The sequence below is a fragment of the Setaria viridis genome, chromosome 1, assembly GCF_005286985.2.
Source record: "Setaria viridis chromosome 1, Setaria_viridis_v4.0, whole genome shotgun sequence".
NCBI classification, from domain to species: domain Eukaryota; kingdom Viridiplantae; phylum Streptophyta; class Magnoliopsida; order Poales; family Poaceae; genus Setaria; species Setaria viridis.
Genome location: NC_048263.2, coordinates 12,942,600 through 12,969,784, shown reverse-complemented (window position 1 = coordinate 12,969,784; position 27,185 = coordinate 12,942,600). Strand labels below are relative to the sequence as shown.

Sequence of the window (27,185 nt, the reverse complement as noted above, 5' to 3'; positions counted from 1 at the left end):
CCAGTTCTTGAGGAGTTCTTCTCCCGGTTCCCTCTCAGTTCCTCCAGTCACCCAGCAGCTTGCTCCCCCGTGCTGCGTAAGAGCTCTCTTGTGTTCCGCAAGAAGCAGCGTTGCCGCCGGAGTATTGCCAGTCTCAGCCCTTGCTCGAAGCTTTAGTCCCTCCGCCCAAGTCTGCCTCTTCCCGACCCCAAGCCTTCCTTTCAGGAAGAAGGTGAGTTGCCGACCCCAAGTCCGCCTCGCCCGACCCCTCCTATCCACCCGACCTCAGTTCCGTCTCGCCCGACCCTGTCTGTTCTGCCGACCCTTATCCGCCTCGCCCGAGGGCTTGGCTGTGATCTTTTTCTTCAACTCGAGGGTGTATGTGTAAAACTTGGGAACCCTTCAGCGCTTGCGTCTAAGGACCCCTAGTTTCTCACATCCTCTAGTGCAAGGATCAGACCACTAGTTCCTTCTACCCTTACCTTTTGATCACCATCAGCTCTTGAACCACCATCACCACCTGCTCGTTGTCGCGAGTTTCTGGGCTCAGGCGAGCCAGTGTTGCTGTTGAACTAACCGTCTAAGCTAACACTTGCATTACATTCGTGTAGAGCTGCACCTCGCCGACGGTTTCTACGAGCTTCATCCGGCGCCCGAAGAAGAAGCTGTAGCCGAGCTTCTGCCCTCCGAAGCCGAAGTCGCCCCCGAAGCCGAGCAGTTTCCGTCCTCCTTGCTTGAAGGCAAGCCCCGGTTGCATCAAAGTCCTACGTGTTTTACCAGTCTTGCGCATGCCTTCTGTAACATGCTTGTGCATTTACGTATAGGAGTTATGTGAAACCCTAGATGCATGACTCAGTGACCCATGATCTGAGCACTAGCTGTTGGACCGAGTAGCTGCATTGCTTAACTAGGAAAACGGTAAAAGCCGAGTGATTTCCTGTCACTCGCGAGTTATAGGAGTTGCATGTTTACTCTCCTGTTATAACCATAAGGACGATGGACGGGGCACGTTTTGGGTAACTCTTTGGTGGTCGGATGGTCGCCCCGTCTGTCTATGAAAATTTTGCTAAGGCCCGACAGTGGTGGTGTTCGTGATCAAGTGTTTGAAAGTACTAGCCTCATACTTAGTATGGGATGAGGAAGCCTAGTACCGGATTGAACCTAGACGTGAGCGGTCGCCCCATTGTTCTTGGAACGGAGTTTCCCCTGCTGGTTGTCGCACGTGGTGGCAATGTGTGGTCACAGGACGGCAGAGGCCGAGTCTGTGGGACCTTGCACCAAAGGAAATGGGCCCGACACGGGTTAGGGGATTGATGGGGAAGGCCGACACAGGAAGCGACCTCCGGGTGCGCGGATGTCGTGAGGCTAGGTTCACCATGCATGGTTAAAGAACTCGAATCGATTCGTCTGCCTCTCACAGTTTGAGATTGCTTGATCGCTATGTCACCCTGAGTAAGTAAGGAATCTGATGATGGCAATGTTGTTGTTATGTTTACACATCATGTTTGGCTCTATGATTGCTTAGAATAGGTTGCACAACCTAGAATGGTAAGTGAACCTAGAACTGGAGCTAAAACTTGAAATAGGGTTACTTAGTGCTTTTGGCAAACAAACCCCTCAGCTAAGAAGCCTTGCATGTCTAGAAGGAGGAGTAGTCCTTACTCCTATCGGTTAAGTCTTGTTCAGCTTAGTAGCTCAGCCTTGTTGTGGCTTCTGTTTCAAGTGAAGTTGCCGCGTCCGACCCCTCTCTGGTTGGTGCTTGGTCGCCCCAGCTCCCGCCAGGCTGGACGGTCGAGTGGGACCCCTCCTCGGACGGCGAGGAGAGGACTCAGTGATGTTCTGGCTGGCCTCGCCCGGACATCCGACCCCGACGAAGTCTTCCGCTAGTGTTTCCTCTGTTGTTCTTTTGTTTCATAAAACTCTGATGTTGGAATTTAGGATTGAACTAAAATAGGTGAAACCTGTTTAACTCAGTGGACTTGTTGTATTCTCTGTAACCACTCACCTTCGTGTGGGTTTGCTAAACTCGATCCTGTTAAGTGGTTAAATCGGATGAAATTCGACGGCACCCCGTGTTAGCTCGGTTTAAGCAGGAGTGTCGCATGTTAGGCGACTTAACCTTGCTTAATCAAGCTAATCCGAGGTGGTTCCGCCACACTCACGAAGGGGACAAAGGGGGTGTAGGCGATAGCGGCGCGCTCTAGGGCAAGTGGGGAAGGTGGCCAGAGGGTCGGGTGCGTTGCACAGCCGACGTGATGTCGCGCACGGGCGAGGGAGAGGGAAGGGGGGAGGAACCGAACGTAGGGGATGATGGGGTTGCTAGCTTGGCCGGTTGATGGGCCTTCGTGTGTGCATTTGAGGAAGGAGGGGCGGGACAAGCTGGGCCAGAAAGGGAAAGGGGGGCTGGTTCCGAGGTTGCCGGCCAAGTAGGTTTAAATGGCCTTTCCTTTTAGTTGGTGAGGTGTTTTAAGTTCAAATTTGAAATGCAATTTTAAATTTGAATTGGTTTTGATGTAAGGGCTTGGAACGAATGTTAAGGTGAATTATTTTGGAGCAGAGGGAATAGTTAGCTCAAACATATGCACATGAGTTCATGAAAATTATATTTCAATGCATAATTTCAAATACAAGGCTCTAGGGTTTGAATTGCTAGGTAAATTTTAAGAAAAAATTTTGGGGTTCATATTTTAAATGCATATGAAAATTAGGATGTTACAGACCTACCCCACATAAAATAAATCTTGTTCTCGAGATTCGACTGGTCTTTCGAATAGGTAGGAGAATTCTTTCCTAAGGTTTTCTTCTCTTTCCCAGGTGGCTTCTACTTGTGTGTGATTGCTCTACTGTACTCTACATAACCTTGATGTTGTCCTCCTTGTTTGCCGTATTGTTGTATCCAAAATACATATGGGCCTTTCTTGGTATTGTAGGTCAGGTTGTAGATCCATTACTTCTAGGGGTGTTTGTTCTTCTGGTATTCTCAGGCATTTCTTGGGTTGAGACACATGGAACACATGATGTACGTCTCCTAGATCATCTGGTAGATCCAAGAGATAGGCCAGTCTGGGCGGCACCGTCCGTCCCCGCGGTGGCTGCGCCTCCAGGCGTGTCCTCGGTGCGCTAGGAGGCAATCCTGCAGCCGCAAAGAGCACACCTAGGGGGCCATCAGCAGGCCTTCCTACCACACGAACAGGGTGCCGCTAGTCCCTCCGTTGGTCGTATCTTGGAGCTCACCACCAGATCCACCCCTTTCAGCCACCGGAACCCCTTTTCGGCCGGCAGAGCCACCTTCCCTTCATCCATTTCACCCACTGCTACCTGACCGTGATAGGGAGAGAAGCGGATAGAGATGAACGGTTCATGGGATGAAAATGTTGTACTGATTCAGGGAGGCGGTGGCAATTTAGGTGTAATTTACAACAAAGTTCAGGGGTAGTTTCGTAACGATTGGTGGACATACGAGGAGGGAGCTGCAGAGAGCTAGTTTTTTCGGCTTCGCCTCGTTAGTACAAATTGGAGACCGGCTACTTGGGTGCTCCGCCTCCGAAGCTGTTTTTTGAAAGAGCGTTTGGTACAACTTCAACAGAAATTGTCCGTTGAGCCGCAGCAAAAGCCCTGTCAAAGGGGGTCTTAATGCTTGGAGAGGAGGATAAGCCGGTGAAACCACTTTTTTGGCTCCTTCTCTTTAGTGTAAGCCGTTTTGCAGCTTCTCCCTAGCTTCAATTGTAGAGCCGTTTTGAATTTGGCTCTTTGGTAGGACTTCACCAAAAATCGGTGGAGAAGCTGTTTGAGAATCCCTACCAAAACGGCTCTTTATGTGTAATTTGTCCAGATAACTTCTTATAGGATAACTTTATTTCTTGAGAAATCTGTTTAGCACGCGTATCATAGAAATGTTTTTAGGAGATTTTTTTCCTCAAAAAATGGGTGTGTTGGTGGGTGCAGCATGGGCATTTTGGAATTATAACCTTTCTTGTCTCCTAAAAATTGGGAACTGCTTTTCTGGTGTACATTCTTGTTGTTGACTATTTGTACATAATTCTCTTTTTAATTGTTAAGGATGTAAACTTAACATGCAAGTATTTCCCCGGCAAACTACAAATTTTGTTAGTGTAGATTTTCACAGAGCTAATCCCAACCAAATAGGTAGATTGTTCATCTATATTAAAAAGGGTAGATTGTTTACTTGGCCGCTCCGAGAACAGAACGGGCACGTCAGGCTTGACTTGAACCACTCTCCACTCTGCCTTGGCCCACGTCCCAGAGGCAGAGAGGATCCTGGAAGGGGACCCACCAGGCCACCACAGCTCCCGCGTTATCTCTGTGGCGCCCGCACGCGGTCAAACTATGGTTTGACTGAGCATCCCGATCGATTGTTTTATTTCGGAGTCGAGTACGTCGTCGTCTTCGTTCGTGTTCCCCTCTCCTTTCGTTCCCGCTTCCGCCAACCCTCTCCTCCTCCGTCTCCGTGTCGGCTTCGTCAAGATAAACCTTTCCACGCCTCCGCCTCGTCCTGGAATCTGTGCTTCGATCCGCCAAGTCGGCCGGACGGATCGTTATTACAGACATAATCTTGTCTTGTCCCTCCCTCCGATTCGGAGTATTTGGTTGTTGATGGTGATATAGGCGAAGTGACCGAGGAGGCGAGCGAGAGCTCCTGCTGCTCTTCTTGTAGTCTTGTTCTTGGCGGGAGCGAGGAGGGAGGATGCCGTACTGCGTGTTGACCGCGGCGGCGGCGGCCGTTGCCGGCGGCGCCCACACGCCGGAGGAGGAAGTGCGGATCTTCTACCAGCGGTACGGCCATGGCGCCACCAAGGTCCTTCTCATCATCGGTATGGCTTGCACATTTTCCTCCTCGTTTTCTGCTTCGTTTCTGCAATAGCTCTTGGTTTGTTTCGTTTGTCACCGACCAAGAAACACGGAGCAACTTTCCTAAGATTTTTCCCCAATTGGAACGCAGGATTCGCGGGCACGTACGAGTCGTGGGGCCCGCAGGTGAAGGGCCTGACCGGCGCCGTGGAGCCCGTCGACGAGGAGGCCCCGGCCGACGACGACTCCGGCGCGGCGGAGGGCGTCGAGGTCTGCTGCTTCGACAACCGCGGCATGGGCCGGAGCTCCGTGCCGGCACAAAAGTCGCAGTACACGTGCGTGCATCGCGATGATTTCCCTCTTCACACTCTTCTCCACTCGTTTCCGTTCGCTTTACCGACGGCGACACAGATTCTTGCAGCCTCAATGTTCCTGACGATATTGTTCATGCTGTTGCTCAATTTCTTGGCAGGACGGCGACCATGGCGAAGGATGCATTGGCACTCCTGGATCATCTGGGATGGCGAAAAGTGCATGTCTTCGGCCACTCCATGGGTGAGGCACATGTTCTTCATTGGTCTTGCAGAAGATTTTGTGTTTATGAGCGTCGCCTGACAAACTGTATCTGAAACAGGGGCAATGATAGCTTCGAAATTGGCCGCAATGGCGCCGGACCGGGTCGCGTCGCTGGCGCTGCTCAACACCACCGGAGGAGGCTACCAGTGCATCCCAAAGGTAGGTGTGGTCGCCCAGCAATTCAGATACTGCAAATCATGTCACTTTTTAGCATTTCTTTTCAACCGGTTCAGAAAAAAAACTCCATTTGTCTGAGACTTCAGTCACGATCAGATGGAGGATATTTTCCGTGGGTTTTTGTTGTGTCTCCACCGTTGCTTTCTGCTATCCATTCTCCGGCTTCTGGATTGCTCATTATTGGGTTGGAAAAATCGACCGAAACATGATACGTAAATTCGACGGTAAAATCGAAAATCTGCCAGCCGACATTGACTAGCACGGGGAGGAAGAGTCAGAATTGGCTAGAATCAACAATTGGTAATGACTTTGTCACGCCAAATTGAGGGAAGCATGGGTGTGAAGCATCTAGTTGGTCGCATTGAATTCAGTGTTACAATGTGGACATCTCTTATGTGCAAACATCAAAACTGATTTAGTTTTTCTTGGATAAGGAAAAATCAATTTACCTCTAGATTTCGTGATAGTGATTTGCTTGAAAGCTAGGATCTTTTGCAACATGATCACGACCTCCTTACTTATATGCACTATATTTCAGAAAGCTAGAGTTTTGAAGTTTTGGACTATTTTGTAGCATATGGATAAATCTCCTTGGACAGATATATCAACACATCGACTTTTGTAGCATATAGATTTTTTGGATACCTTTAGCTGGTTACGATTTAGAACACTTCAAACATTCCATTTTTAAAAAAAAGAAAAAAAAAGCACTACATACTTGAACACAATCTTGCCCCCTTTATCATTTTGCCCCAAGTTAGAGTGGCCACATAGACATGGAAAAGGTTTGACGCCGTGTATTTTTCGTTTTACTAATAAACAAATGCACTCACGTTCTTCGCAAAAGGTCCATTGAACTCTTCAATGGGTTGGTCAGCCAGACTCTGTTTTTGTTTAGCCATCGTCAGCTGTTGTGTTTGGTAAACTATTTCTTTGTTGTTGTCGCTGCACTTGCACTTGCCTGGTTATTAAGAGGATAAAAAATAAACTTGATCCTGATGTCAATTACGTTTTCCTTTCCAGGTTGATTGGCACACGATATCTCTCGCCTATCGTTTTCTACGGGCAAGAACTCCTGAGCAGAGAGCGATTCTTGATCTTGAAGTCCATTATACAACGGTTCGTGGTCACTTATTTTTCTTCTATCAATATTACGACCAGCTTATTATATGCAAAAGAAAACCAATTTACGAATCATATCACATTGCAGGAATACCTTGAGGAAGCTATTGGATCATGTACCAGAAGACAAATGCTTTATAAGGTAACAAATTTTGATGCATTGTAGGACAATGTTGCATGACATTCATAAGAAATTGGTGACACAGTGAAGGAAGTGAACTCTAATGCATATCTGTAGATATACTAAATTTTCTCCAGTACATAATGAACCTGACATCGTTTACATGTTCTATGAAACTAGATTAGGTCGTAACAAAGATGACACGACACTTACGATATCTAAAGTACAAGAATGCATCAAAGCTAAAGATGCAAAACAACCTGTTAGCTCTTGCACATGCCACTTGTCATATACCCATATCTGATTAAGTATGTTTTTTTTAATTTTTAGGAATATGTTAAAGGTTTGTCATCTGGTGGCATGCAATCCAGACATGGATTCGAGGGGCAAATGAATGCTTGCTGGACACATAAGCTCTCAACGAAAGAATTAGACAGGATTCGCTTAGCAGGTTTCCTTGTTCTAATTATTCATGGCAGGTAACCGAAATCTCTGGCAATCCCGTTATGGTCCACTAATCCACACAATACTGATCACCTATATGGTGACATTCCGACAGGGATGATGTTGTTGCTCAGCTGTATTATGCAAGGAGGCTTGCAGAAAAGCTACAGCCTGCTGCCAAGCTAACTGAGCTCCATGGAGGCCACCTAGTGAGCCATGAAAGACCAGCTGAGGTAAACATAGCATTTGTCAGACTTCTGAATTTTGTTGATTTTCTCACTATTCTTCTCCAGATAATCATGAAAATAAGCGATTCAAGTTTTTTCAACTGACAAGTTCGCTTGCAGGTTAATATGTCCCTCATGGAGATGATCAAGGCTTCAAAATCGAGTACAGGCCTAGAGGACTGGTCAAACCTTCCAAAGAAGTCCGATGGTATGTACTTACTGCCAAATCGCAATTTGAATGACTCTGATATGAACGTAAAAACATCAAAATAAATATTTTTCTTAAACTAGATAACCGAAGTGATTTCTGGTGTTTGCTGGATCAGCTGGTTTTCTCCGTAAACGAGATGGTGACATGGTGAATTACCTCAGAGTTACACACAATCTACTCGGAAAGCTCCAACTTATCTTGCTCTTCTTGTTTGGAGTGTTCTACTTTATTCTTGAGCACGCGAGGAGGGTCCTAAGAGTTTTGAAGCCTGTCAGAGTTTCTGCTTCCACGCTATAGGTAAATACTGTTTGACTGACTCCTTTCCTGTCCTAAATATGCTTTTGGTAGACTAGAAATTGACAAGAAATTTATCTTGCAGAGTAATTAGCCAGCGAACGGTTGCAGTTGTTCTTCGTTCTTCGGACAAGTGTGAATTCAGAGAGATAAAGCCATATAGTGCTTCCAGCAAAAATGTAGTTGCAGAGGCTGGACATTACAGACTGGTCCTCCAGGGAATTGTTTTGTAACTTGCCCCCTTAGGTTTTGTTAGTGGGAGGCAAGTCATTTTCTGCAATCCAGTGAGGATGTGCATTTTATTTTATTTCCTCTAACATGCAGGGTGTGTATTGTATTGCTGTTCAACATGAATAAAGTACACATTTTTCTCATTTTTCCGATAAATGAAGTTTTATTAATTTCAACACATTTTCCTCATCAGAACGCTTTTTGCTTCCGACTTGCTCGTGCATAAGCTATAACAACTGAAAGCAGTATGGATTCAGAGGACACAACTTTGTTCTCCAAATATTATTCAGAAGTCAAAAAATCTGCTTTGGGGCCAAGAAAGAAACAAACTAGTACGATATAAACGACAGAATCATCGTTTGGAAGAAGATAAACAAAAGCTTCGATCTCAATTCATCCATAATAACCACTCATTTAGAATTCTCGAGTTTTTGTTCGCAATCCTTTAGCCAAGTATTCAGGCTCAGGCGTTTACAGAGGCACGAGGCACCGGCGCAAACACATCAAGCTATACATAGTAGTTACATACGTCGCGAACAACAAAAACATTCAAAAATGAGTCGCGAACACGTCCCAAAGACTCATGACGACGCAATGGGTTTTGTCTTGAAGGCCAGGCTCAAGTCGAGCTCAAGTATAGGCCACCCTGCTCGGGCGCGTGCTGACGCCGAGCCGCGGCGGCGTCCAGTCCCCCGTGCAGCTCGAGTCCGGGCTGTATCCGGCGAGTGCGCTGCCGTTCTGGCCCGAACTCGACGTGTCCCCGGCGAGCCCGCCGCCGGAGCGGCTCCTGCCGTGCGTCGGCGTGGTCGGCATCGGCGGCGCGGGTCGCGCCTTGGCGCGTGCCGACCTCGTCGCGGCCATGTAGCCCGGGATCGCCGGCGGCCGCCGCCCGTGCGCGGCCTGGTTGAGCTGGCTCCGGAGCGACGTGTCCACCTCCGCCGTCTTCTCCGGCACGCCGCCGGAGAAAGCACTGGCCGCCGTCACGTAGGCGTAGGACGCCGTCGTCCTGGTGGCGGCGCCCTGGTGCGTCGTCATTGCGTGGTCCGGCGCGTCCGGCTGCCGCTGCGTGGCGGCCATCCAGCGCTCGAGCCAGTGGAAGCCCAGGCCGGCCTTCTCGTCCTCCTGCCGCTGCCACTGCCGCTGCTGGTACGCGTAGGCGTAGGCAAGCGCCCGTTCTCGGCGCGCGGCGGCGTCGTGGCGGCGGGCGCCCTCGGCCCTGGCGTCCTCCAGGGTGCGGCTGCTCCCGTCCCAGCCGCCGGCGGAAGAAGGGCTCCTCCCTCCGCCGCCGTTGACGTCGTCGCCGCGGCCGAGCCTGCCCCTGCTCCTGCTCCGCTGCTGCAGAAGCAGCAGGTCCGCTGCCACCTCGCCGTCGTCGCTGGCGTCGTGGTCACCGCCGCCCACCGACGCCAGGTCGAGGCACGGCTGGTGGTGATGGCGTGCTGCTCCCGGCAGGGACAGGGAGGGGCGGCTGGCCGTGGCTGGAGGGGTCGGCGGCGGGAGGAGGAGCGGGAGGTCGGTGAGGCGGCGCGCCCGGACGCGGGCCTGGGCGCGGACGAGGGCCTGCATGCAGCGCATGGTGAGGTGGACCTGCCGCCGCACCTGGTGGCCGCGCACCAGCGCCTGCAGCCGCACTAGGCCGCGCAGCGCGCGCAGGGCTCGACGGGCCTGAAACAAAACAGAATGTGGAGAGATGAAATCTTTGAGGATGAAATCACTGCTGCTTATTTGCTTAACAAATCTAAATTTCAACTGATTTGGTTTAAACATCTTTTAAAACTAATTCTCCGCTGCGTATTTGTTGGATGAAAACATTGGTATGCTCCAAACGGAAACAGATTTTCAACTCTCTGGCAAGATCAAATAACAAGTTTGTAGTAGAGAAAATTAAATTTCTTGAATGTCACTGGAAATTTTAGCGATCCCTTTATTCGCTTTCTTTTCATGGGCATTATTTAAAAATTTTGTTCCCTTACATGCCACTATTGTCGCACAACGGTATGTGAGACTAGTTTATACTAACCTCTCTCCTCGCTCCAATACAGAGTACTTAGCATTTTGGAGAGACCCCAACACTACAAGGTTTTGTCACTAATGCGACCAATCTTTTTTGCAACAGGCGACTTTCATTGCAATATATAGGGGTTATTACGACAATAGTCCGTTTTGTTTGCAATAGGTGTGTCATAATGCCACCATTTGTGTAGCCTTGCGATAACAACTTAGTCGTTGCAATAGGCACGCTATATCGCAACAAATATTTGTTGGTTGTAATTGCGGCGACGTATTGCCACGCTATTTTATAGTGGTGGCAATTAGTTGTCCATATTGCAACGATTATAACACGTTGCGATAAGTACTATCGTGCGTTGCAAAAGAGTCTTAGATATAGCAACGAACCTAGTGTTGTTACAAAAGATATCTTGGTTATTACAACGAAAATAGTGTGGTTGCAAAAGAAATCTTGGTTATTGCAATGAAAATATAGAATGTTGCAAATGAGTCTTAGATATTGTAGCGCTAATATGAATCGTTGCAACTAGTATTAGATATAGCAACGAAAATGGTATTGTTGCAAAAGAAATCTTGGTTATGGCAACAAATACTGAAACCGTTGCTGTACAGGAGGTGCTATTGCAATAATATATAGTCGTTGCAACATAGGGGAACGCATAGTTGCAATAGATGAGTTTGTGGGTGCCGCTAGCTTGGTTATGTTCGTGGGCCTTTATTTTGGCCCACACATATGGCAGGCCTTTCTTTCACAAGCTGAGAGGTCTAATCTTGGTCTATGTCGTCCTAGCGTCGCCTCCCCTCCTTCTTCGCACGACTCCTCTCCTCCGCTTCTCCTCGCGTGATGCTACCGCGCGACCGCCGCCTACCATCGTCTTCCCTAGCATGTGAGTTTCCGAGTGCCAAGGAAGAGTCCCCTTGTTAGTCCTCCACGTTCTCGTCGCCTCCCCTCCTTCTTCGCACGACTCCTTCCCTTCATCGCGCGGTCGCTGCCTGCCATACGTCGTCTTCCGATCCCTAGCTCGCGAGTTGTCGAGTGCCAAGGAATTGAAGGGTCCCCTTGTTAGTCCTCTACGATTTCTCGACGCGCGGGATGACACGGGCATTGTCCGATTCCATCCTCTCAATGCAAGGTATAAAATCAATCCAGACCTATCGCAATTAATTAATTAATTAATATGCATGCTGAAAAACTTGAGTTATTCAATTATTAGTACATATATTGATTCAGTTTTTATAATACTAGTTGATAGTAATAATATGAACCTATATTTTTTTTAGGTTATTCAGGAGGTTATTCATGTGTCGAATATTCTGTTTTATCATGAATGGTGTGCATGAACGATGGATTGATTTAATTAATGATATATATGTGGCATCAATTATTGTTTTGGATTTTCCGTTTTAGCCGACGACCAACAAGCATATGACGACGACATATTTTCCGTTGCGATATTCATTAAGCGTATAACCACATCCCATATTGTGTGGCAATACCCTGTACGCATATAACCACGACATACTCCGTTGCGATATGGTTGAAGCATATCACGACGGCACGTACATCGTTGCGATACCTTGTACCCCTATTGCAACGATTTCACGTCGTTGCTATATCCATTGAGCGTATAACCACAGCATATGTCGTTGCGATATGGTTGAAACATATAACCACTGTTAAACATCGTTACGATACCTTGTACCACCTATTGCAACGATTTTACGTCGTTGCTATATCCATTGAGCGTATAACCACGACACATTTTGTGACGATATGGTTGAAGCATATAACGACAGCACGCACATCGTTGCGATACCTTGTACGCCTATTACGACGCTTTCTCGCCGTTGCGATATCCATTGAGTATATAGCGACGACCCATATTTCGTTGGGATACGGTTGACGCATATAGCCACGACTAGTATTTCGTTGAGATAGCCTGTTAGCATATTGCAACAGCATAGATCTCGTATTGCAATAAACATCCTTACGTTGCATTATCGCTTGTTTGCAACAGCGCAATGTCGTTGCAATAGCCTCTATAGTAACGACACCTACCGTTGCAATAGCCACTATTGCAATAACAATGGGCGTTGTAATATCCACTTATTGCGATGACACACGTCGTCGCAATAATGCAACCTTATTGCGACGGCTGCCTGTGTCATTGTAATAGCATATTGCAACGCCTTTTTACACGATGACATGATTTTTAGTGCCACGACACGAAATCGTTGCAATAGACCCCTATTGCAACGAAATGACCCCTATTGCAACGATTTCGTGCCGTTGCGCTAGTAACAAAACCTTGTAGTGCAACCAATCTTTTTAGAATTCGAGTTCAAATAAAATTTTTAAAGTATTTTGTTTTGAAATACAGAAGTTTAAATGCCAATTTGTCTTGGAAAACATTTTCTTAGGCTCATAAATTCATTGGATTTTGAAGTAGGACACATAAAGTAATATATACATGCACGCATCGTCCTACCTCCATGAACACATCCAAGAGAAACACCCTTATTACAACAAACAAAAACACACATGGTGGAGGAACAATGGTGCCTATTCAATAGAAAAGCTAGAATCTAAGTACATGCAGGGTTTACAATTTCAGTTTCGGATTTTTTCAATCACCTCCGAAATTCACGAAATCAACTGAAATTTTGCTGAAACGTTTTTAGAATCTTTACCAAACTTTTTTGGATCTGAACAAATGATTAGTATGATTTATGGATATACACGGAAGAATATGCAACATAAATAATAATAGAAAATATGAATCTAGAGTACTATGTTTACAATAAAGCGTATGGACAAGTCAAATAGTAAATTTCGGAATTTTCTTTCGGTCGCCACTGAAATTATCGAAATTCATAAAATTTCAGCGGGAAATTTGGAACCCTGAGTACATGCATGCTATCAATGTAGTTTCTATGGTTATGCTCCCGATATTAGAACTTCATACGATGGTAGCTAGAGTGAGCCCAGTCTTATGCGATGCAGAGTTTCTTCTAGAAGATCTATATATGGAGCTGGAAGCAGATCGATATAGCTTGGAAAATTACTGTATACCCTTAATTTAATTGAGGAGGACAGGACACAATGAGCACTGCACCTACTTGGCCATTCATTTCCGTAATTACACCCTCAATAATGGATTGGGGGCAGGTGTAGAAATCATTGTTCACCACTGCGCTACAACATGTATAGTAGCTAGCGTAGTATCAGCAGATTTATTAGCACAATAAAGCCGTACACCGAGAGCACCACAGCACATCCTTTCATCGGTACATATGCAGTACGGTTTGCCATGATAAAATCAAGGCTTCTTCGTTCAGCTATGTTTGGTTACTGCTACTATTCTAATTTAACCTAACTCTTTAGCCTGTAAGTCCACTTGTTGTAATGCAAGTACGTTTGGTAAACTTAATCTAGGATTAACTAAAAACCAATATACACAGCACTAGAATTCGTTGCAGACAAAAAAAAAACATGCATGTGAGCCAGAGAGCAAAGTTGCGGTGCTGCACGGTGGCGTTCTGTCACTGTTAGTTGCCGGCGGCGGCAGCCATCTACCCCAAAGAAGAAAGAAGGAACCGGCCGTGCGCCCCCATAACTGAGCTCGGTTGGGCTGGTCCGGTAGGTGTGCGCGTGTGGTCGGGATCATTGGTTTTGGATCCCAACAAGCAACAGAGCATTAGTACACGCAGGACCTGCACCTAATCACCACCCACGGAATTGATACGATGCATGATTGCATCCCGCACCAAGTGAGTCACCATGTCATTCTCGCCAAATCTCACTGCTTGCGCTGTAAGCAACAACCACGATCTTGATGTGCTTTGGTCCTCGATGCTTCTCTCCGGTTTCTCTCTCTGCTCTCTCTCTGTTCTGGCCGGCGACCGGCCACCTTAAAAATGTCACCGGCTGATTTTAACGCCGGATCTCTTGCCCATCATTGGGTGAAAAACAAGGGCTCGCCACCTACCGCGACGCGACTCACTGACCACTCAACTTTTCTTTTACCCTTTAATTACTACCTGGTTTGGTTGTATACGGAATTTGTTTTTGGTTATTACGGTGACTGTAGGTGATTTGGCCTATCGACGGTGTAAGGAGTTTCACGGTGGTACGTACTGATCGAATTAGTGCAAGGAGGTTAGTGATTACTAACTGGGGGGCCTTAATTACATGCAATCCAGATGGAATGATGAGGACCAAACATAATCCATTTTCAGCATTCATGTCGACGATTGAGAAATTGAAATTTATACCGACAAGTTCATGTATATGCATAGGGCGTCCGGACGACCTATGGGAATTTTTCCGTCGGATGCTCCGTGCAACATTAAAACTAAATATCTACAACATCGAAAATCTATAATTGAAACATTGAAAATTATGCGAAAAAAATGACTAAGTCGTTCGACTCTGGGATAGAAAATTCCTGCCGCAATATGAACCTATGTTTCATGCAATATTCACTATGAAACGTGCAAAAACAAGCAATATATACCGGAGCGTCCGATTTTTTAAAGATTCCGGACGTTCAGCTCTTAGTATTATCGATATGTATATATATGCATATATGCAAAGAAAAAAAAAGTCTGAATCCGTTTGACCAGAATGAATATGCTTGCACTCATATCAACTCTACATGATGCATATGATCGGTGGTAATAATTGCGCAAGGTTTTCCACGTGATGCATATGATCGGTGCTAATAATTGCGCAAGGTTTTGGAAAGATATACTTATGTAGTACTCCCACCGTTCCAAACTATAGGTATCTAGACAATGCATAATAATATTCGTATATTTGGAAAAGTCAAAATGATTCACAATTTGAAAGGAGTGAGTAGTAAATGTTACTGCGAGCTTAATTCTGATTTAGTAGGGGAGACATGAAGACGTACACGGGTAGCTGGTTGGTTAGTTGGGCATGGGAACGTACGTACCAGGTACCCGCGGTAGTAGGCCTGGATGCGCACGGCCGCGCGCTCCTCCCGGGACAGGCGCCGGAGCGCTGCCAACCGGACCACCCTGGCCGCCGCCTCCGCCGCGGCCACGGCGGCCTCGGCAGCGGCGGCCAGCGCCCGAGCGCGCTCCATGTCGTCGGCCTCCTCGTCGTCCTCATCATCAGCCGCCTCCCGGCCGTCCTTCCGCCGCACCGGCGCCACCTGCAGCTCCCCGCCATCGCCGCCCTCGTTGCTCGCCTCCGCCGACGTCTCGGACGCCGGGAAGTGCTCCAGCAGCAGCACCTCCGGCTCCTCGCCTCCTCCGCCGGTCACAGCCTCCTCTTCGCCGGCACCGTCCTGCATGCCATGACCGCATCATCAACTCGCCATGAAGGTTCGATCGCCGGATCACCATGCCATGCCGATCGAGATGCATGTCAAGAACTACGACTGCTGATGCCTACCTGTTTCCCGTGCTGCACGGAGTTCTTGTCCTTGTCTTTGGAGGAGGTGGCAGAGGAGGAGTACGACGACGACGGCCGGAACACCTTCCTGACGGCGGCGAACCAGCCGCCGCCGCCGCCGCCACCACCACCTGTGGCGTGCTTCTTTCCCATGGCTGCCTGCCCGCGCGCGCGATCACCCGGCCGGCTGGCGACAAGCTGGTAAAATCTGCGAATCTGAGGAGCGGCGGGGAAGGAGGCGGCAGTAATGGAGGTGGACGCCACGCAATGGCGCCAATTTAACGTCGCTCACGGGGGGTTGGGGGACCCCCAGCCGCGCGTGCCTGTGCTAGACTGCTATGGGGCCGGGAGTGGCATCGTGTCTCTGCATGTGGACCCGGTCTAGCTTCGCGGTCGGAAGGACAGACCAGTGGGTGCTACCAGATTTCCCTAACGTCGTCCGTCTTATCGCTTTAGTAATTTTACCGTCTGTTTGGCTCTTGGGATTTTCGTTCTAAACTTTTCAACTCCAACTGAATTAAAAAAAAAAGATCTTCGTTTCTTAAAGGCCTCGAAATCGCGACAAAGCGATGTGTGGACGGAACAGTGTGTAGCTGTAGCAGCACAGTACTATGCAATAGAAGTGTAGTCGTGTAGAGACCTTCAGTAGAAAATAGTCATGGAAGCAGAATTAATTCTTCACATAGTATGTAGTATATAGCTCTGTGCTGAGTTGGTAGGTGCAGAGCCAGTACAGGGGTCGGGGGAGGAGCTCGCATGCAGGTGGAGTGACTGACCTCTGCAAGCCTGGACGGGGCTTGCTGAGTAGGATGGACACGGCTGCCGATCTTGAGCCCCGAGGGATGGTGTGAGGCGCAAACCTGTGTCTAGATGAGTAGCTTGGCTTGGAGTCCACACAAAAATAATAAGGGAACTAACTACAGACAAACCTTTTCTTAGGACAAACATGTCTTATTATCTACTAGTAGAAACCATCATGCATCCCGTAAGTGGTGCGATATGATTGAGTTCCAATAAGATCTACTTGCACGTACTCCCTCCGTCCCAAATTATTAGTCATTTTGCCTTTTCTAGATTTATAGATTTGCTATGCATCTAGATACATACTTAAATACATAATAAAATAATAATTTAAGATAGAAGCAATATTTTTTTGAGGGGGCAATATCTACTAGGTACGACATCGATCACCATGGTGCAGCCTAAGAATTTGCCAGCCCATGTAACAGAATGTAGCTCGATAGGCATGTGCAAATGCAGTCCCTCTACGGCCCAATTTAGACTTGTTGGTTTTAAGACTGTATGATTTTATAATTTATTTCACTATGCCGCCAAAAAGGATCGATACCAAACAAAATGTTCCAACGGTATTGCTCGGCCAGCTTGTGCAACATATTCATGACAAGTGCGTGTATTATTTGTAGGTTCATATTCACGTGGTATATTATGTTAATGAAAACATGCGGATGAACCAAGTCGTCGCATGGAACTGAATTTATCGTCTAAGTTATGTATACCTATAATATTTTTTAAAAACACCATTTGGATAAATTAGGCTCTTAGTTGTGGCCCTTGTATTGCCCATTGCAAAGCTCCGCCTCAACTTCTAAGCCCATTGAGTAGCCCACTAAGCACCAAGCGCTAAATCAAATCGCGGCCGCTAAGTCATAGCCTGCTACGTCCGGCCTGCTACCTCTTAGCAGTAGCACTGATGGCCCGCTACCGCAATTGCGACCGCTATAGCGGCCGCTACGAACGCTATTTAGTTCCTTGGCACCAAGCGTGGCGCTTCTATAGTTCTACTTATATGGTTGTGCGTGTGCTGTACTACCTGAAATAGATAGCATTTTTCGGACCAGATCGAAAAACTGTTGGTTCATTTTGAGTTGAAAATTTATACAAGTGATCATCTCATGGGCATTAGGACTTCCCATTTTTTTTCCAAACAGTAAATAAAATAAATTGTTTTGATGGACTCGAACCAGCCTGAACCTTTTTCGAGCTTGGTTTCTGCTGATCAAGCCCAGCTCTAAAAATGCTGAGAACCTCTTGTACGGCCTTACCAGTACGAAAGTACGCCACTTCCACAAGCTCACGACCACCAAAGCCCTTGTCCATGGATGTTCATCAGTAAAGATGGCAACGAGCAAAATGCCCGCGAATACAACCTTCATATGCCCGCGCTCACCAGCTAAATCTCTCGCCCGCACCCACGCCCTCCACCCACCACGGGCAACAAACCATGCCCGAGCCCTCCATCCGCAGGACGGGCACGCCCGTGTGCCCACCAAGTTCACATTTACATAAACAACCATAGTGCATTATAAGATGGATGAAGATACAGATTCACAGCAAATCACATTGATAACGTTAAACGTAGTGCTTGCACTCTAGGTGTAACATTTTGTCCAATTCAACATTTTCATCTAGAGCAGTTTTCTCAAACTTTTCATACAACCCAATAAGCAATACTCTATCGGATGTTTGTAACTGATGTTCCAATGACTTCCATACCATCTTTGACAATGAGATTCAAAATGTGTGCACAGCACTTTATATGCAGCCATTTTCCTTTCAACAACATATTAGGTGCACCAAGCCATGTCTCCATTATGCCAATCATGCTATAATTGGTAGTGCAATTGTCAAGGGTCACAATTGATACCCTCCAATCAAGATCCCAACTCTAGAGATATTTGTGAAATGCATCATAGATAGCCTCTCCGGTACGAAGCATCCACAACCAAGCAAAGTCTAAGTACTTTGGAGGTATCTGATCACCAAGCCTGAGGCTCTCTTCACGCACCAGTTGGGCCCCTCGGACCTGGAAGAAGTTGCGCATGATGTTCTTCGCGATGTTCTTGGGAAGGGGAGGCATGCGTTCTGGAGTCAAGTCAGCATCCGAGGGCTAGAAGTATGAAGCCTCACGCAATTGGTGAAGGTCAGTTTTGTTGATGCTTTTCTCAGAGGTAGCACAATCCGAGGGATCAGCGAACACACGGAGTGGGCCAGGGCCCAAACACCGACAGTCGTGCACAACTCGCCAAACATCTTGCTCCCTGTACCAAGCAGTTCAGTGCAAATAGAGAGCCACTTGCAAAACTCCTATACGGAGCAAGAGCCAAAGCTCAGAAGCGTAGTTGATATTCCAAAGGAGCAAGAGCATGAAGCATATCTTCACGCTTGCTTCTCATCAACCTCTTTCTTAAGACCGTCGGTTTCCTATCTGAAGGCTTCACAGGAGCCAGCAGCTTGGCGTTGAGCGTCAAGCTCGTCACAGAGGCCATTCATGCCCTCGCGTAGCTTCGCAGCTTCATCAACAGCTCTCTCTTTCTCTAAGGCAAGGGCAGCCGCTTGCGCCTTTTTCGAAGCTAGCTCTTGCTCCAGGGCAGCAAGTCGGGAAGTGAGGGCAATAAAAATTTTCAATGCAAGATCCTCGCAAGCTTCAAACATAGCCTCAGTCCCCAGCTGTGAGAACCTTTCCTCCTCAGGCGAAAGACTGAAGGTATTGCCAGCCTCGGACAAAAATTTCCTTTCATGACCACCACTTAGGAGACCACCTTGCCACCAATAAGGACTGTACCCTTCGGAACCCAAGATGGGTGATGTGGATATTCTAGCCATACGTAATCCAGATGCCTTGGTTACACCGGATGTTACACAAAGTCCACCTCCAGTTACACATCGAGAATCAAGTGCAAGACCGGTTACACAAGACCATGCATCGGATACTCAAGCACATGTGTATGAAGGACCGGTTACGCGCAGCCATGCTACGAAACTCCAACAAGAGGTGCATGCTTTCCTCTCTGAGTTACATTTGAATATTGATGAGAATAATATCCTACCTAAGTCTTGTACTTTACTCCTACTGAGGTTTACACAAGAGGCTTCTCTATTGGGTTACATGGAGGGCATAGAAGGTTACATGGAGGATACCAAGAATGCTGTCCAAGCTGAGAAGGCTTACGCACACAAGACTCAGGGTTACATGACATATGCCTCATCTTCATGTCCAATCCCATACCATCTCAAAACGATACAGGGGCCAAGTTACACATGGTTGGAAGCTCCTTCAAGTCTAGTTTCCAATGCAACAAACGGAGCATCATTTGGACTTTCCAGCTAGGAGTTATGACCATTTTACTGAAGACTGCGTAGAAGCTGAGAAGATGGCGTGAACCGAAGAAAACTCCACGAATGATTCCACTAGTTGGCCTTCCACCTCCCAACATGGTGATCTCATTTCATACTTATTCTACACCCATCTAGGAGGGTTGTGCCTAATATAAATACCCCCTATGTACTACTAAAAACTCAACTTTGATCAATATGAACTGTTAGCCTCTATGGTTTCGCAGCTGAGTTGCTAAGTGCCTTGCACACCTTTGTTCTTCCCTATTATTCGAGGACTTATGAAGAGATCTCTCTGAGGTCCCCTAATTCGTACTCTATGGCTTCGAGTTAGGCTACACCATTTTGTGTGGATTAGTTCCGGATTGTAGTTCTACGGTCATTCGATGATTGAGTCGAAGTCTTCAAGGTTTTGGCGCCTCTCACCCTGTTGCTTGGTCGCATCCAACCTTGGCTAGTATAAAGATACCTTGGATTGTGGTTCTGTGGTCATTCGGAGATTGAGCCATAGTTCTCTTTGAGACCTCCTTTCCCGTCACTTGGTCGCATCCAACCTTTGTTAGGTATAAAGCTACTTACCCGCTGTTTGCAGCAAGTTATTCTTGTTACCAAACCTACTGCCGTGAAGATCGAGGCATCCAACGGACCTTTCTTGTAACGGTCCATACCATGTGGTAATCATTTTCATGGTAGGTTTTGATATCACCCTCATATTTATTCTTTACTTTACCATCTGATTTTGTTCATGTCCTACGGTCCACTAAAAAGCTAAAAAAAATCCCATAGCCTTTTCGTGGTACTGTTGCTTTGTGTGTTACGTTCATCTATGTAATAACTCTACCTTAAATTGGTGTACTTAAACTTAAACCAGTTGTTAGACGCTAAGCAAAAGAGGTGAAATGTCCTTGACCCAAAAGAGCTCTTCTTGGAGTTTAAAATAAAACTTGAGATTTTTGTGCAAACTTAAAGTTTTGTCCAAATAAGAGTTGTAAAACTTTTTATTTCAAGCAACTTTTGTCAAAGACGCCTTGGTCTAATTCTACTCAGAAGCTGCCCCAAAAGTCGAGTCAAAGCTAGCCCAACTTCAGAAATCTCACCCACTCGGCTGAAATTCCTAAGTCTGAGAACTGTGGTTTTGGGCAAACTTGGCTTGAGTTATCCCCGAATCCTTTCAAAATCTGAGCTTAGGCCTTCAATAAAAGTTGATCTACGGCCAAAGTTCTACAAGTTTGCTTAAGAGGTTTTGAAAGTTCAGTTCAAAAATCTTGAGAGAAGAGCCCCCAAGGCCAGTCAAGTTGCTGCCTCAACGCTAGCGCGCCCGAGCATGTTCGCCCGCGCGTCGCGTGCCGCGTGGCCGCCAGCCACCGGTAGCTCATCGACGCCCTATCCTCGACAAAGAAGCGACAAGACGGAAGCCTCGACGCTCAACCCATGCCTGCGACAGGACGGAGCGAGCACCGTGCTGACCAAACGCCGGCCGAGCACATCCTTGCCCCTGCCGCGCATCCACGCCCGCCAACCAGAGCTTTGCCCGCTCACCGGAAAAGCTTCCACGCTACCGTCGTCCCACGCCTCCGCCCGTTCACCCAACCAGAGCCTTGGCGCTCCGCTTCGCCCGCCCAGCAGATAGGATGCACGAGCTACGCTTCGCCCGTGGCCAACCATGGCAAGAGCGCGCCTGGAACTCCGCTTCCAAGGGCCAATGGCGCTACTGGCCAATGTCCGCCTCGCCCGCGCACCCTCCTTCCCCAGCCCTATCCTGCCGCACACCGACCGAGCTGCCACCCCCAATCCGGCGCGTGACGCGACCAGATGCGCGCTCGACCTCACCAATCCTTCCGCCCGGCAAAAAATCGCACTTTCCAAACGATATGTCCTTTGCCCAATGCCGGAGGATCCTATCCCCGGAGCTCCACTTCTCTGGCCAATGAAGACGTCTCCCAATCGCCGCTGCAGCAGAGCACTTCCTTCTTCCCCAATCTTATCCTCTGGCTGCTTGAGCTCGTTCCTTCCCCCGAACCCTTCCGCACAGCTATAAAAGGGGTACCGAAGCCTCTTACCGGAGTTCCCTTCGCCACCATCGCCCTTGCCACATTGCTTGCTTGTTCTTCTCCAGTGCACTCGCCACCGCCTGAGCTCTCTGTGGAGCTCCCCCTTCTGCCCAACACCACGCTTGGCCGATACCACCCACCGTTTCACCCTCCTCTCGTACCGCTCTAGAGCTTGCTTGTTGCCCACGAGAAGCCCACCGTCGCCGGAGCACCACCGGACCTCGCCACCGTCTGAAGCTTACCGTCTTCCGCCGTTCCGCTTCGACTTGTATCTTTCCCGACCCCAAGACCTCGTCTGTAGGACCAGAGGTAAGTTGCCGACCCTTGTCCGTCTCATCCGACTCTATCCGCCTCGCCCGAGTGCTGTCTGTCTCGCCCGAGGGCTTGGCTGTATCTTTTTATTTTGACCGAGGGTATCTGTGTAAAATTCCAGGAACTTCTCTGTGTTGAATCTGAGGATCCCGGTACAGTCTTTCTTTAAAGTCTAAGGGTCAGATCGTAAGCTTTCCCCAACCTGACTCTTTTAACTTGTTCTAAATCAACAGAAGCTTGGAAGTTACATCTTAAATCGAGGAAAAAGCGGAAAAATGAGATATCACTTTTGATGAAATTCTTGTTCTGCCCAGTTCCTTGCAAAATAAGTAATTTTTGGAAGAGGTACATAAAAACATTCAGAAGTTAATAACTCGCCTTCTGCACTTGAGCCGCCCAAATGCAACCTCCTTTCTAACAAATCCACACCTTACATCGTTTGTGTGCAACATGAGTACAGCTGACCTCCTGCATGTGCATGTCGTGTAGAAGCAAATCTCGCCGACGGCACCTACGAGGTCCACCCTGCGCCGGAGGAAGAACCCTCCGCAGAGCTTCATCACTTGGAGGGCGAGCCCGAGCAAGACCAAGACCCCAAAGAACAGCTAACTTTTCCTGAAGGCAAGCTCCGGCACATGAATCCCCTGTTTTAAATTTATGCAAGTGGTTGATGCTTATGATTGTGCATTTACATTTGTAGGAGTTCATTGAAACCATAGATGCATGAACTTAGTACCTTGATCTGAATACTAGTTGCTAAGGTCGAGTAGCTGCAATGCTTAATAGGTCACGGTAAAAGTTGAGTGATCTTCTGTCACTCACGAGTTATAGTAATTGAATGTTTTACTTATGCTACAACTATAAGGACGATGGACGGGGCAGGGCTTATGTTCGGTACTTGGTGGTTTGCCCCATCTGTCTAAATGAAATTGGACTAAGGTCGAAACGTGTCGGCGTTCATGATCAAGTGTTTGAAAGTACTAATCTGATACCTAGTATGGGATGGGGAAGCCTAGTACCTGATTGAACTGGGACGTGGCTTATACTCCTGCTGACCTTGGAACGAGGTTCCCATGGTGCATCATGTGGCTGCAAGTGCGGTCACAGTGCAGCATTAGGCCGGGACTGTGGAGCATTGCACGCCAAAGGCAGTTTGGCCCTGACACGTGCCTAAGGGATCGATGGGGACGGCTGACAAATGAAGCGACTATTCATGGTGCGCGGATGTCGTGAGATTATGTACGCCATGCATAGTTAAGAAATTCGAATCGATTCATCTGCCTCTCATAGTTTGGGATTGCTTAATCGCTATTCTGCACTGAGTAAAGATGGAACATGATGATGATATTAATCTTGATGCTTATTCTTTAATTGTTTGGAAATTATGCTTAGTATAGGTTGCTAATTTAGACGGGTTAAAGAACGTAGAACTTGAGCTAAAATATCAAAAGTAAGGACCTACTATAGATATTTTTAGCAAAACAAACCCCTCAACCAAAAAGCCTTGCATGTCTAGGTTCTGGTGAAATTAGTTATCACCCGACGGGTGAGTCTTGCTAAGTATTAGTTGCTCAGCCTTGTTGTGGCTTAACTTTTTAGGTGATGTTACTACCTTGGCTACTGGCACCACTTGGCCGACCCAGTTGGTAATATGCGGACATACACACCGTATAATCTAAATTCATCAAACTGCAATCATACGGCTTCCTCTGTTGCATTTAGTACGTGGAAACATGGCCGCAGCCAAATTAGTGCTGATATCCACAGATTAGTGCAACTCCAACAACACCATACTGGTGGGAGTCAAAAACAGATATCCACATATATCTAAATGGTACTAAAAAGTCTTGATTTATTATTTTGAGGCATGACAAAGTAGGATATCAAGATGCTGGCTAACTGATTCCCATATTGCCAGATCATAGACCGATACAGATAATGAAGTTTTCATATGAGTCATCAAAATAGACTCTAATAGCAACTTTTTTCTATCATTCTGAAGCTATCACATGCAATGTGCAACTTCAGTGAATGATAAAATGTGATTCTATCTAATCACTCACATTATCCATAAATGATAATGTAACTTGTATTGCTTTGATGAAACGAAGGTACATATGAGCAATACATTAACTTATTGCCTAAAATGTTTAATCCTCATTTTTACAAAGTGAGGGAATAAACATCTTGCAAAATATACTCACTGATGTACTTATCCCCCACTACATCGTAGAATGATGTGTATGGTAAGTGGTGAGTAACAGCTTTAGATTTTGCAAGGCTCAGGGGGAACTCTTCTGAAATTCTAACATCATATTGTACTCTTTCACCTATATGAATTTTTCCTTACAAAGGTTTCTCATAAAAGGTTTTAATGAGGCAATATCAATACAAGAATATATGTCATATCACCTATTTTCCCCATCAGGGTTTTTAAAGGTTATTCAAGACATATTACATGTCATATCTTCTATTTTTTCTACAAGAGTTTTTTAAGGAGGTATAAAAGACATACAATTCCTTCTCATATTTTCCAATTGGATTTTGGGGAAGGTTATTCGAATATGATCATCAGAACATAATATTATTGATCTCCAAACTTACTTATGAGTTTTCCTTCTCAAGGTTTTTCTCATATGAGTTTGCAATGAGATAATAATGTAAATATGCTATATCATTTCTCCTTATATTTTTCCACAGGGTTTTAAAGGAGTTTTAATAGCATATGGACATACAAGTTGGTTTCTCCTCAATATTTTTCCCATAAGATTTTTGGAAGAGTTTTCCCATATGATAATCAAAGATGATTGAATGATGATTACATGAAGCTTACAAGGCTAATTGATCAAGGGCGAGTGTTGTGAAACACTTTATGTTAGTGATGAATTAGGTAGATAATTTTGACCCTTTCATGAAGGGGCCAACCCTTGAAAGGGCCAACCCTCGAAGGGGCCAACCCCTCTGAAGGGACATCTAGCCCTTTGGGCATGTCCTTTCACCATGTATCTAGAGCGAGGTAGAGGGGGTGTGCCTCTTTAGCTTTATGATTGATTGGAAGTTTGGAACCCCTTGTGCTCGGAACGGCCATACTATAGAAGCAGAAAATACTTCATACAAATAGAAGTCCTATTGTAGTGCTGTGGTTGAGCAATGGATGTTCCTACATCTAGGCCAGGATTCAAATCACCACTTTTGCACCATATTCACCTTATATTTTATTTTCCCAACTTATTTTTTAGGATGATTTTCCTAAGTTATTGTATATCGCTCTCAGCCAGCAAGGATGGACTTCAAACATGGCCCAATAATACATGGCCGGGGCATAGTTCTTTAGGCCATAAAGAACTACATAGAAGAACTGTCAGGCCGTCGGGCCTAAACACACATCGTATGGGCTTAGTTACTTCTTGTTGCTTTATGGGCTTTAGTATGGACCTTTTCTTTCTTTTTCTATATATAGGAATTAAAGGAGGGTTTGGGGCCTGTCCGGGGGATAACATTGCCTCCGCGGGTCTGCTTAATGTAAGGCCCCGCCCTTGACATTTTTGAACGAGAACCATGATGACAAGAATTATATATAATTGCCATGGAAATGTAAAAGCATAAATCAAACTAGTTACCTGAAATCAATTTATTTCTCTAAATTTAAACCCTAACCCTTGGATAATTCAGATGCTAGGTAATGGTGAGTCCGTGAGGCAATCTTTGATCGTGGTCAGTCCCCTCTAGGCTGCAGCGACCGGCACAGGGGCCACGAGAGGTGAGCGTTAGCAGTGGTGAGCAGGATATTGATAGTGGTGGGTGAAAGTGTTTCTACATGCTTCCCAACAGTTAAAAGTGTGTCTAAGTTTATGTCATTTTGAGATGTACAAAATCGTATAAAAAAATTGTCTCATGGTGCCTATGTGCGGCTATTTAATATGCTTTACTATATGTCTAGATACTATACACAGTTAAAAGCATGTCTAAATTTGTATCAATTTGATATGTTTTTAGTATCATGTCAAAAAACATCTTTAGGTGGCTATACACGACTGCCTAATACACTTTATGACATGTTTATAGGTTACTGACGGTTAAAAGCATGTATAACTCCATGTCATTTTAAGACGACCTCAATAGCATGTTAAAAAGTGTCTTTATACATCTATTAACATTGAAATCATGTCAAATAGCATGTCAATTTGACTCGTTCTCAAAATCATGTCAAAAAGCGTCATTACATTCCGATGTAGAGACGCTATTAGCCGGCGTTACTACCACAGCGTAGCAACAAGGGGGCTTTTCTAGTAATGGGAGAAGTATGGTCACTCGAGATATAGCTTATTACAAGCATCCGTGGAAATAGGGGGAGACATCCTCCAAGATAGTAAATGCAAATCAACATCATGCATGTTGTTACACACTTTATAGATATTGAAATCCAAAGCCTACGAATGTTCAACATTCAAAAGCCCAGTACATGTGCACATAAATTAAGGCACTGGGTCATTGGAACACCCTAACTCTATCATCATGGGAAATGAGATAGGAGTTCTAAAGAGTTAATATTTTACATGCTATATTGGTTCCATTGAATCAATCATACAAAGATTACAAATTGTCGACATATGCTCCTCAAAATTAACATACACCTTAAATTGGATCCACACCAAAAGTTCTAGGCAGAGTGTATTGTAACACCTAGTGTTATTAAAAGACTAAGAAGATAATTTAGATGTTAATGATGAAATTTGGATGCAACAGAGGTATTATGGACCAAAGTCAAATTTGGGTCAAATTTGACCAAAGATTCAAATTTAAGATTCAAGATTTAAAAATTCAAAGGACTCCCACAACCAAGAGTTGGGCAACAACTTGAGAAATGGAATCTTTAATCCATGGTTAACCATTCCAGAAGTTCTTGGCCCAAGAAACATGAATTTAAATTCCCGAATTAGAACTCAAAGAGGGGAAACAAGTTACTATCGAGCTATCTGTCGAGAACTGAATGGCAGAGCACTCGGGGTGTTAAAAACACTCAAGAATGGCCAAGAGTAGGATATGACAAAGATTTGGAGGTTAA

At 46.2% G+C, this 27,185-nt stretch overlaps 2 protein-coding genes across 2 annotated transcripts; one reads left to right on the top strand and one right to left on the bottom strand.

Moving 5' to 3' along the window:
- Window positions 1–4,364: 4,364 nt before the first annotated feature.
- LOC117839935 (uncharacterized) lies at window positions 4,365–8,334 on the top strand. The gene is made up of 11 exons (XM_034720376.2): window positions 4,365–4,811; window positions 4,940–5,123; window positions 5,261–5,343; window positions 5,423–5,523; window positions 6,565–6,660; window positions 6,752–6,805; window positions 7,115–7,263; window positions 7,344–7,461; window positions 7,576–7,663; window positions 7,782–7,963; window positions 8,046–8,334. Exons 1-10 carry the CDS (start codon window positions 4,685–4,687, stop codon window positions 7,961–7,963), a joined length of 1,182 nt encoding a protein of 393 aa, XP_034576267.1. The 5' UTR covers window positions 4,365–4,684; the 3' UTR covers window positions 8,046–8,334.
- Window positions 8,335–8,561: 227 nt separating this feature from the next.
- Window positions 8,562–15,872, bottom strand: LOC117839927 (uncharacterized). The gene is made up of 3 exons (XM_034720365.2): window positions 15,624–15,872; window positions 15,160–15,516; window positions 8,562–9,856 (listed from the first exon to the last, which is right to left on the bottom strand). The coding sequence occupies exons 1-3, from the start codon at window positions 15,774–15,776 to the stop codon at window positions 8,822–8,824; spliced, it is 1,545 nt and encodes a 514-aa protein (XP_034576256.1). The 5' UTR covers window positions 15,777–15,872; the 3' UTR covers window positions 8,562–8,821.
- Window positions 15,873–27,185: the final 11,313 nt, after the last annotated feature.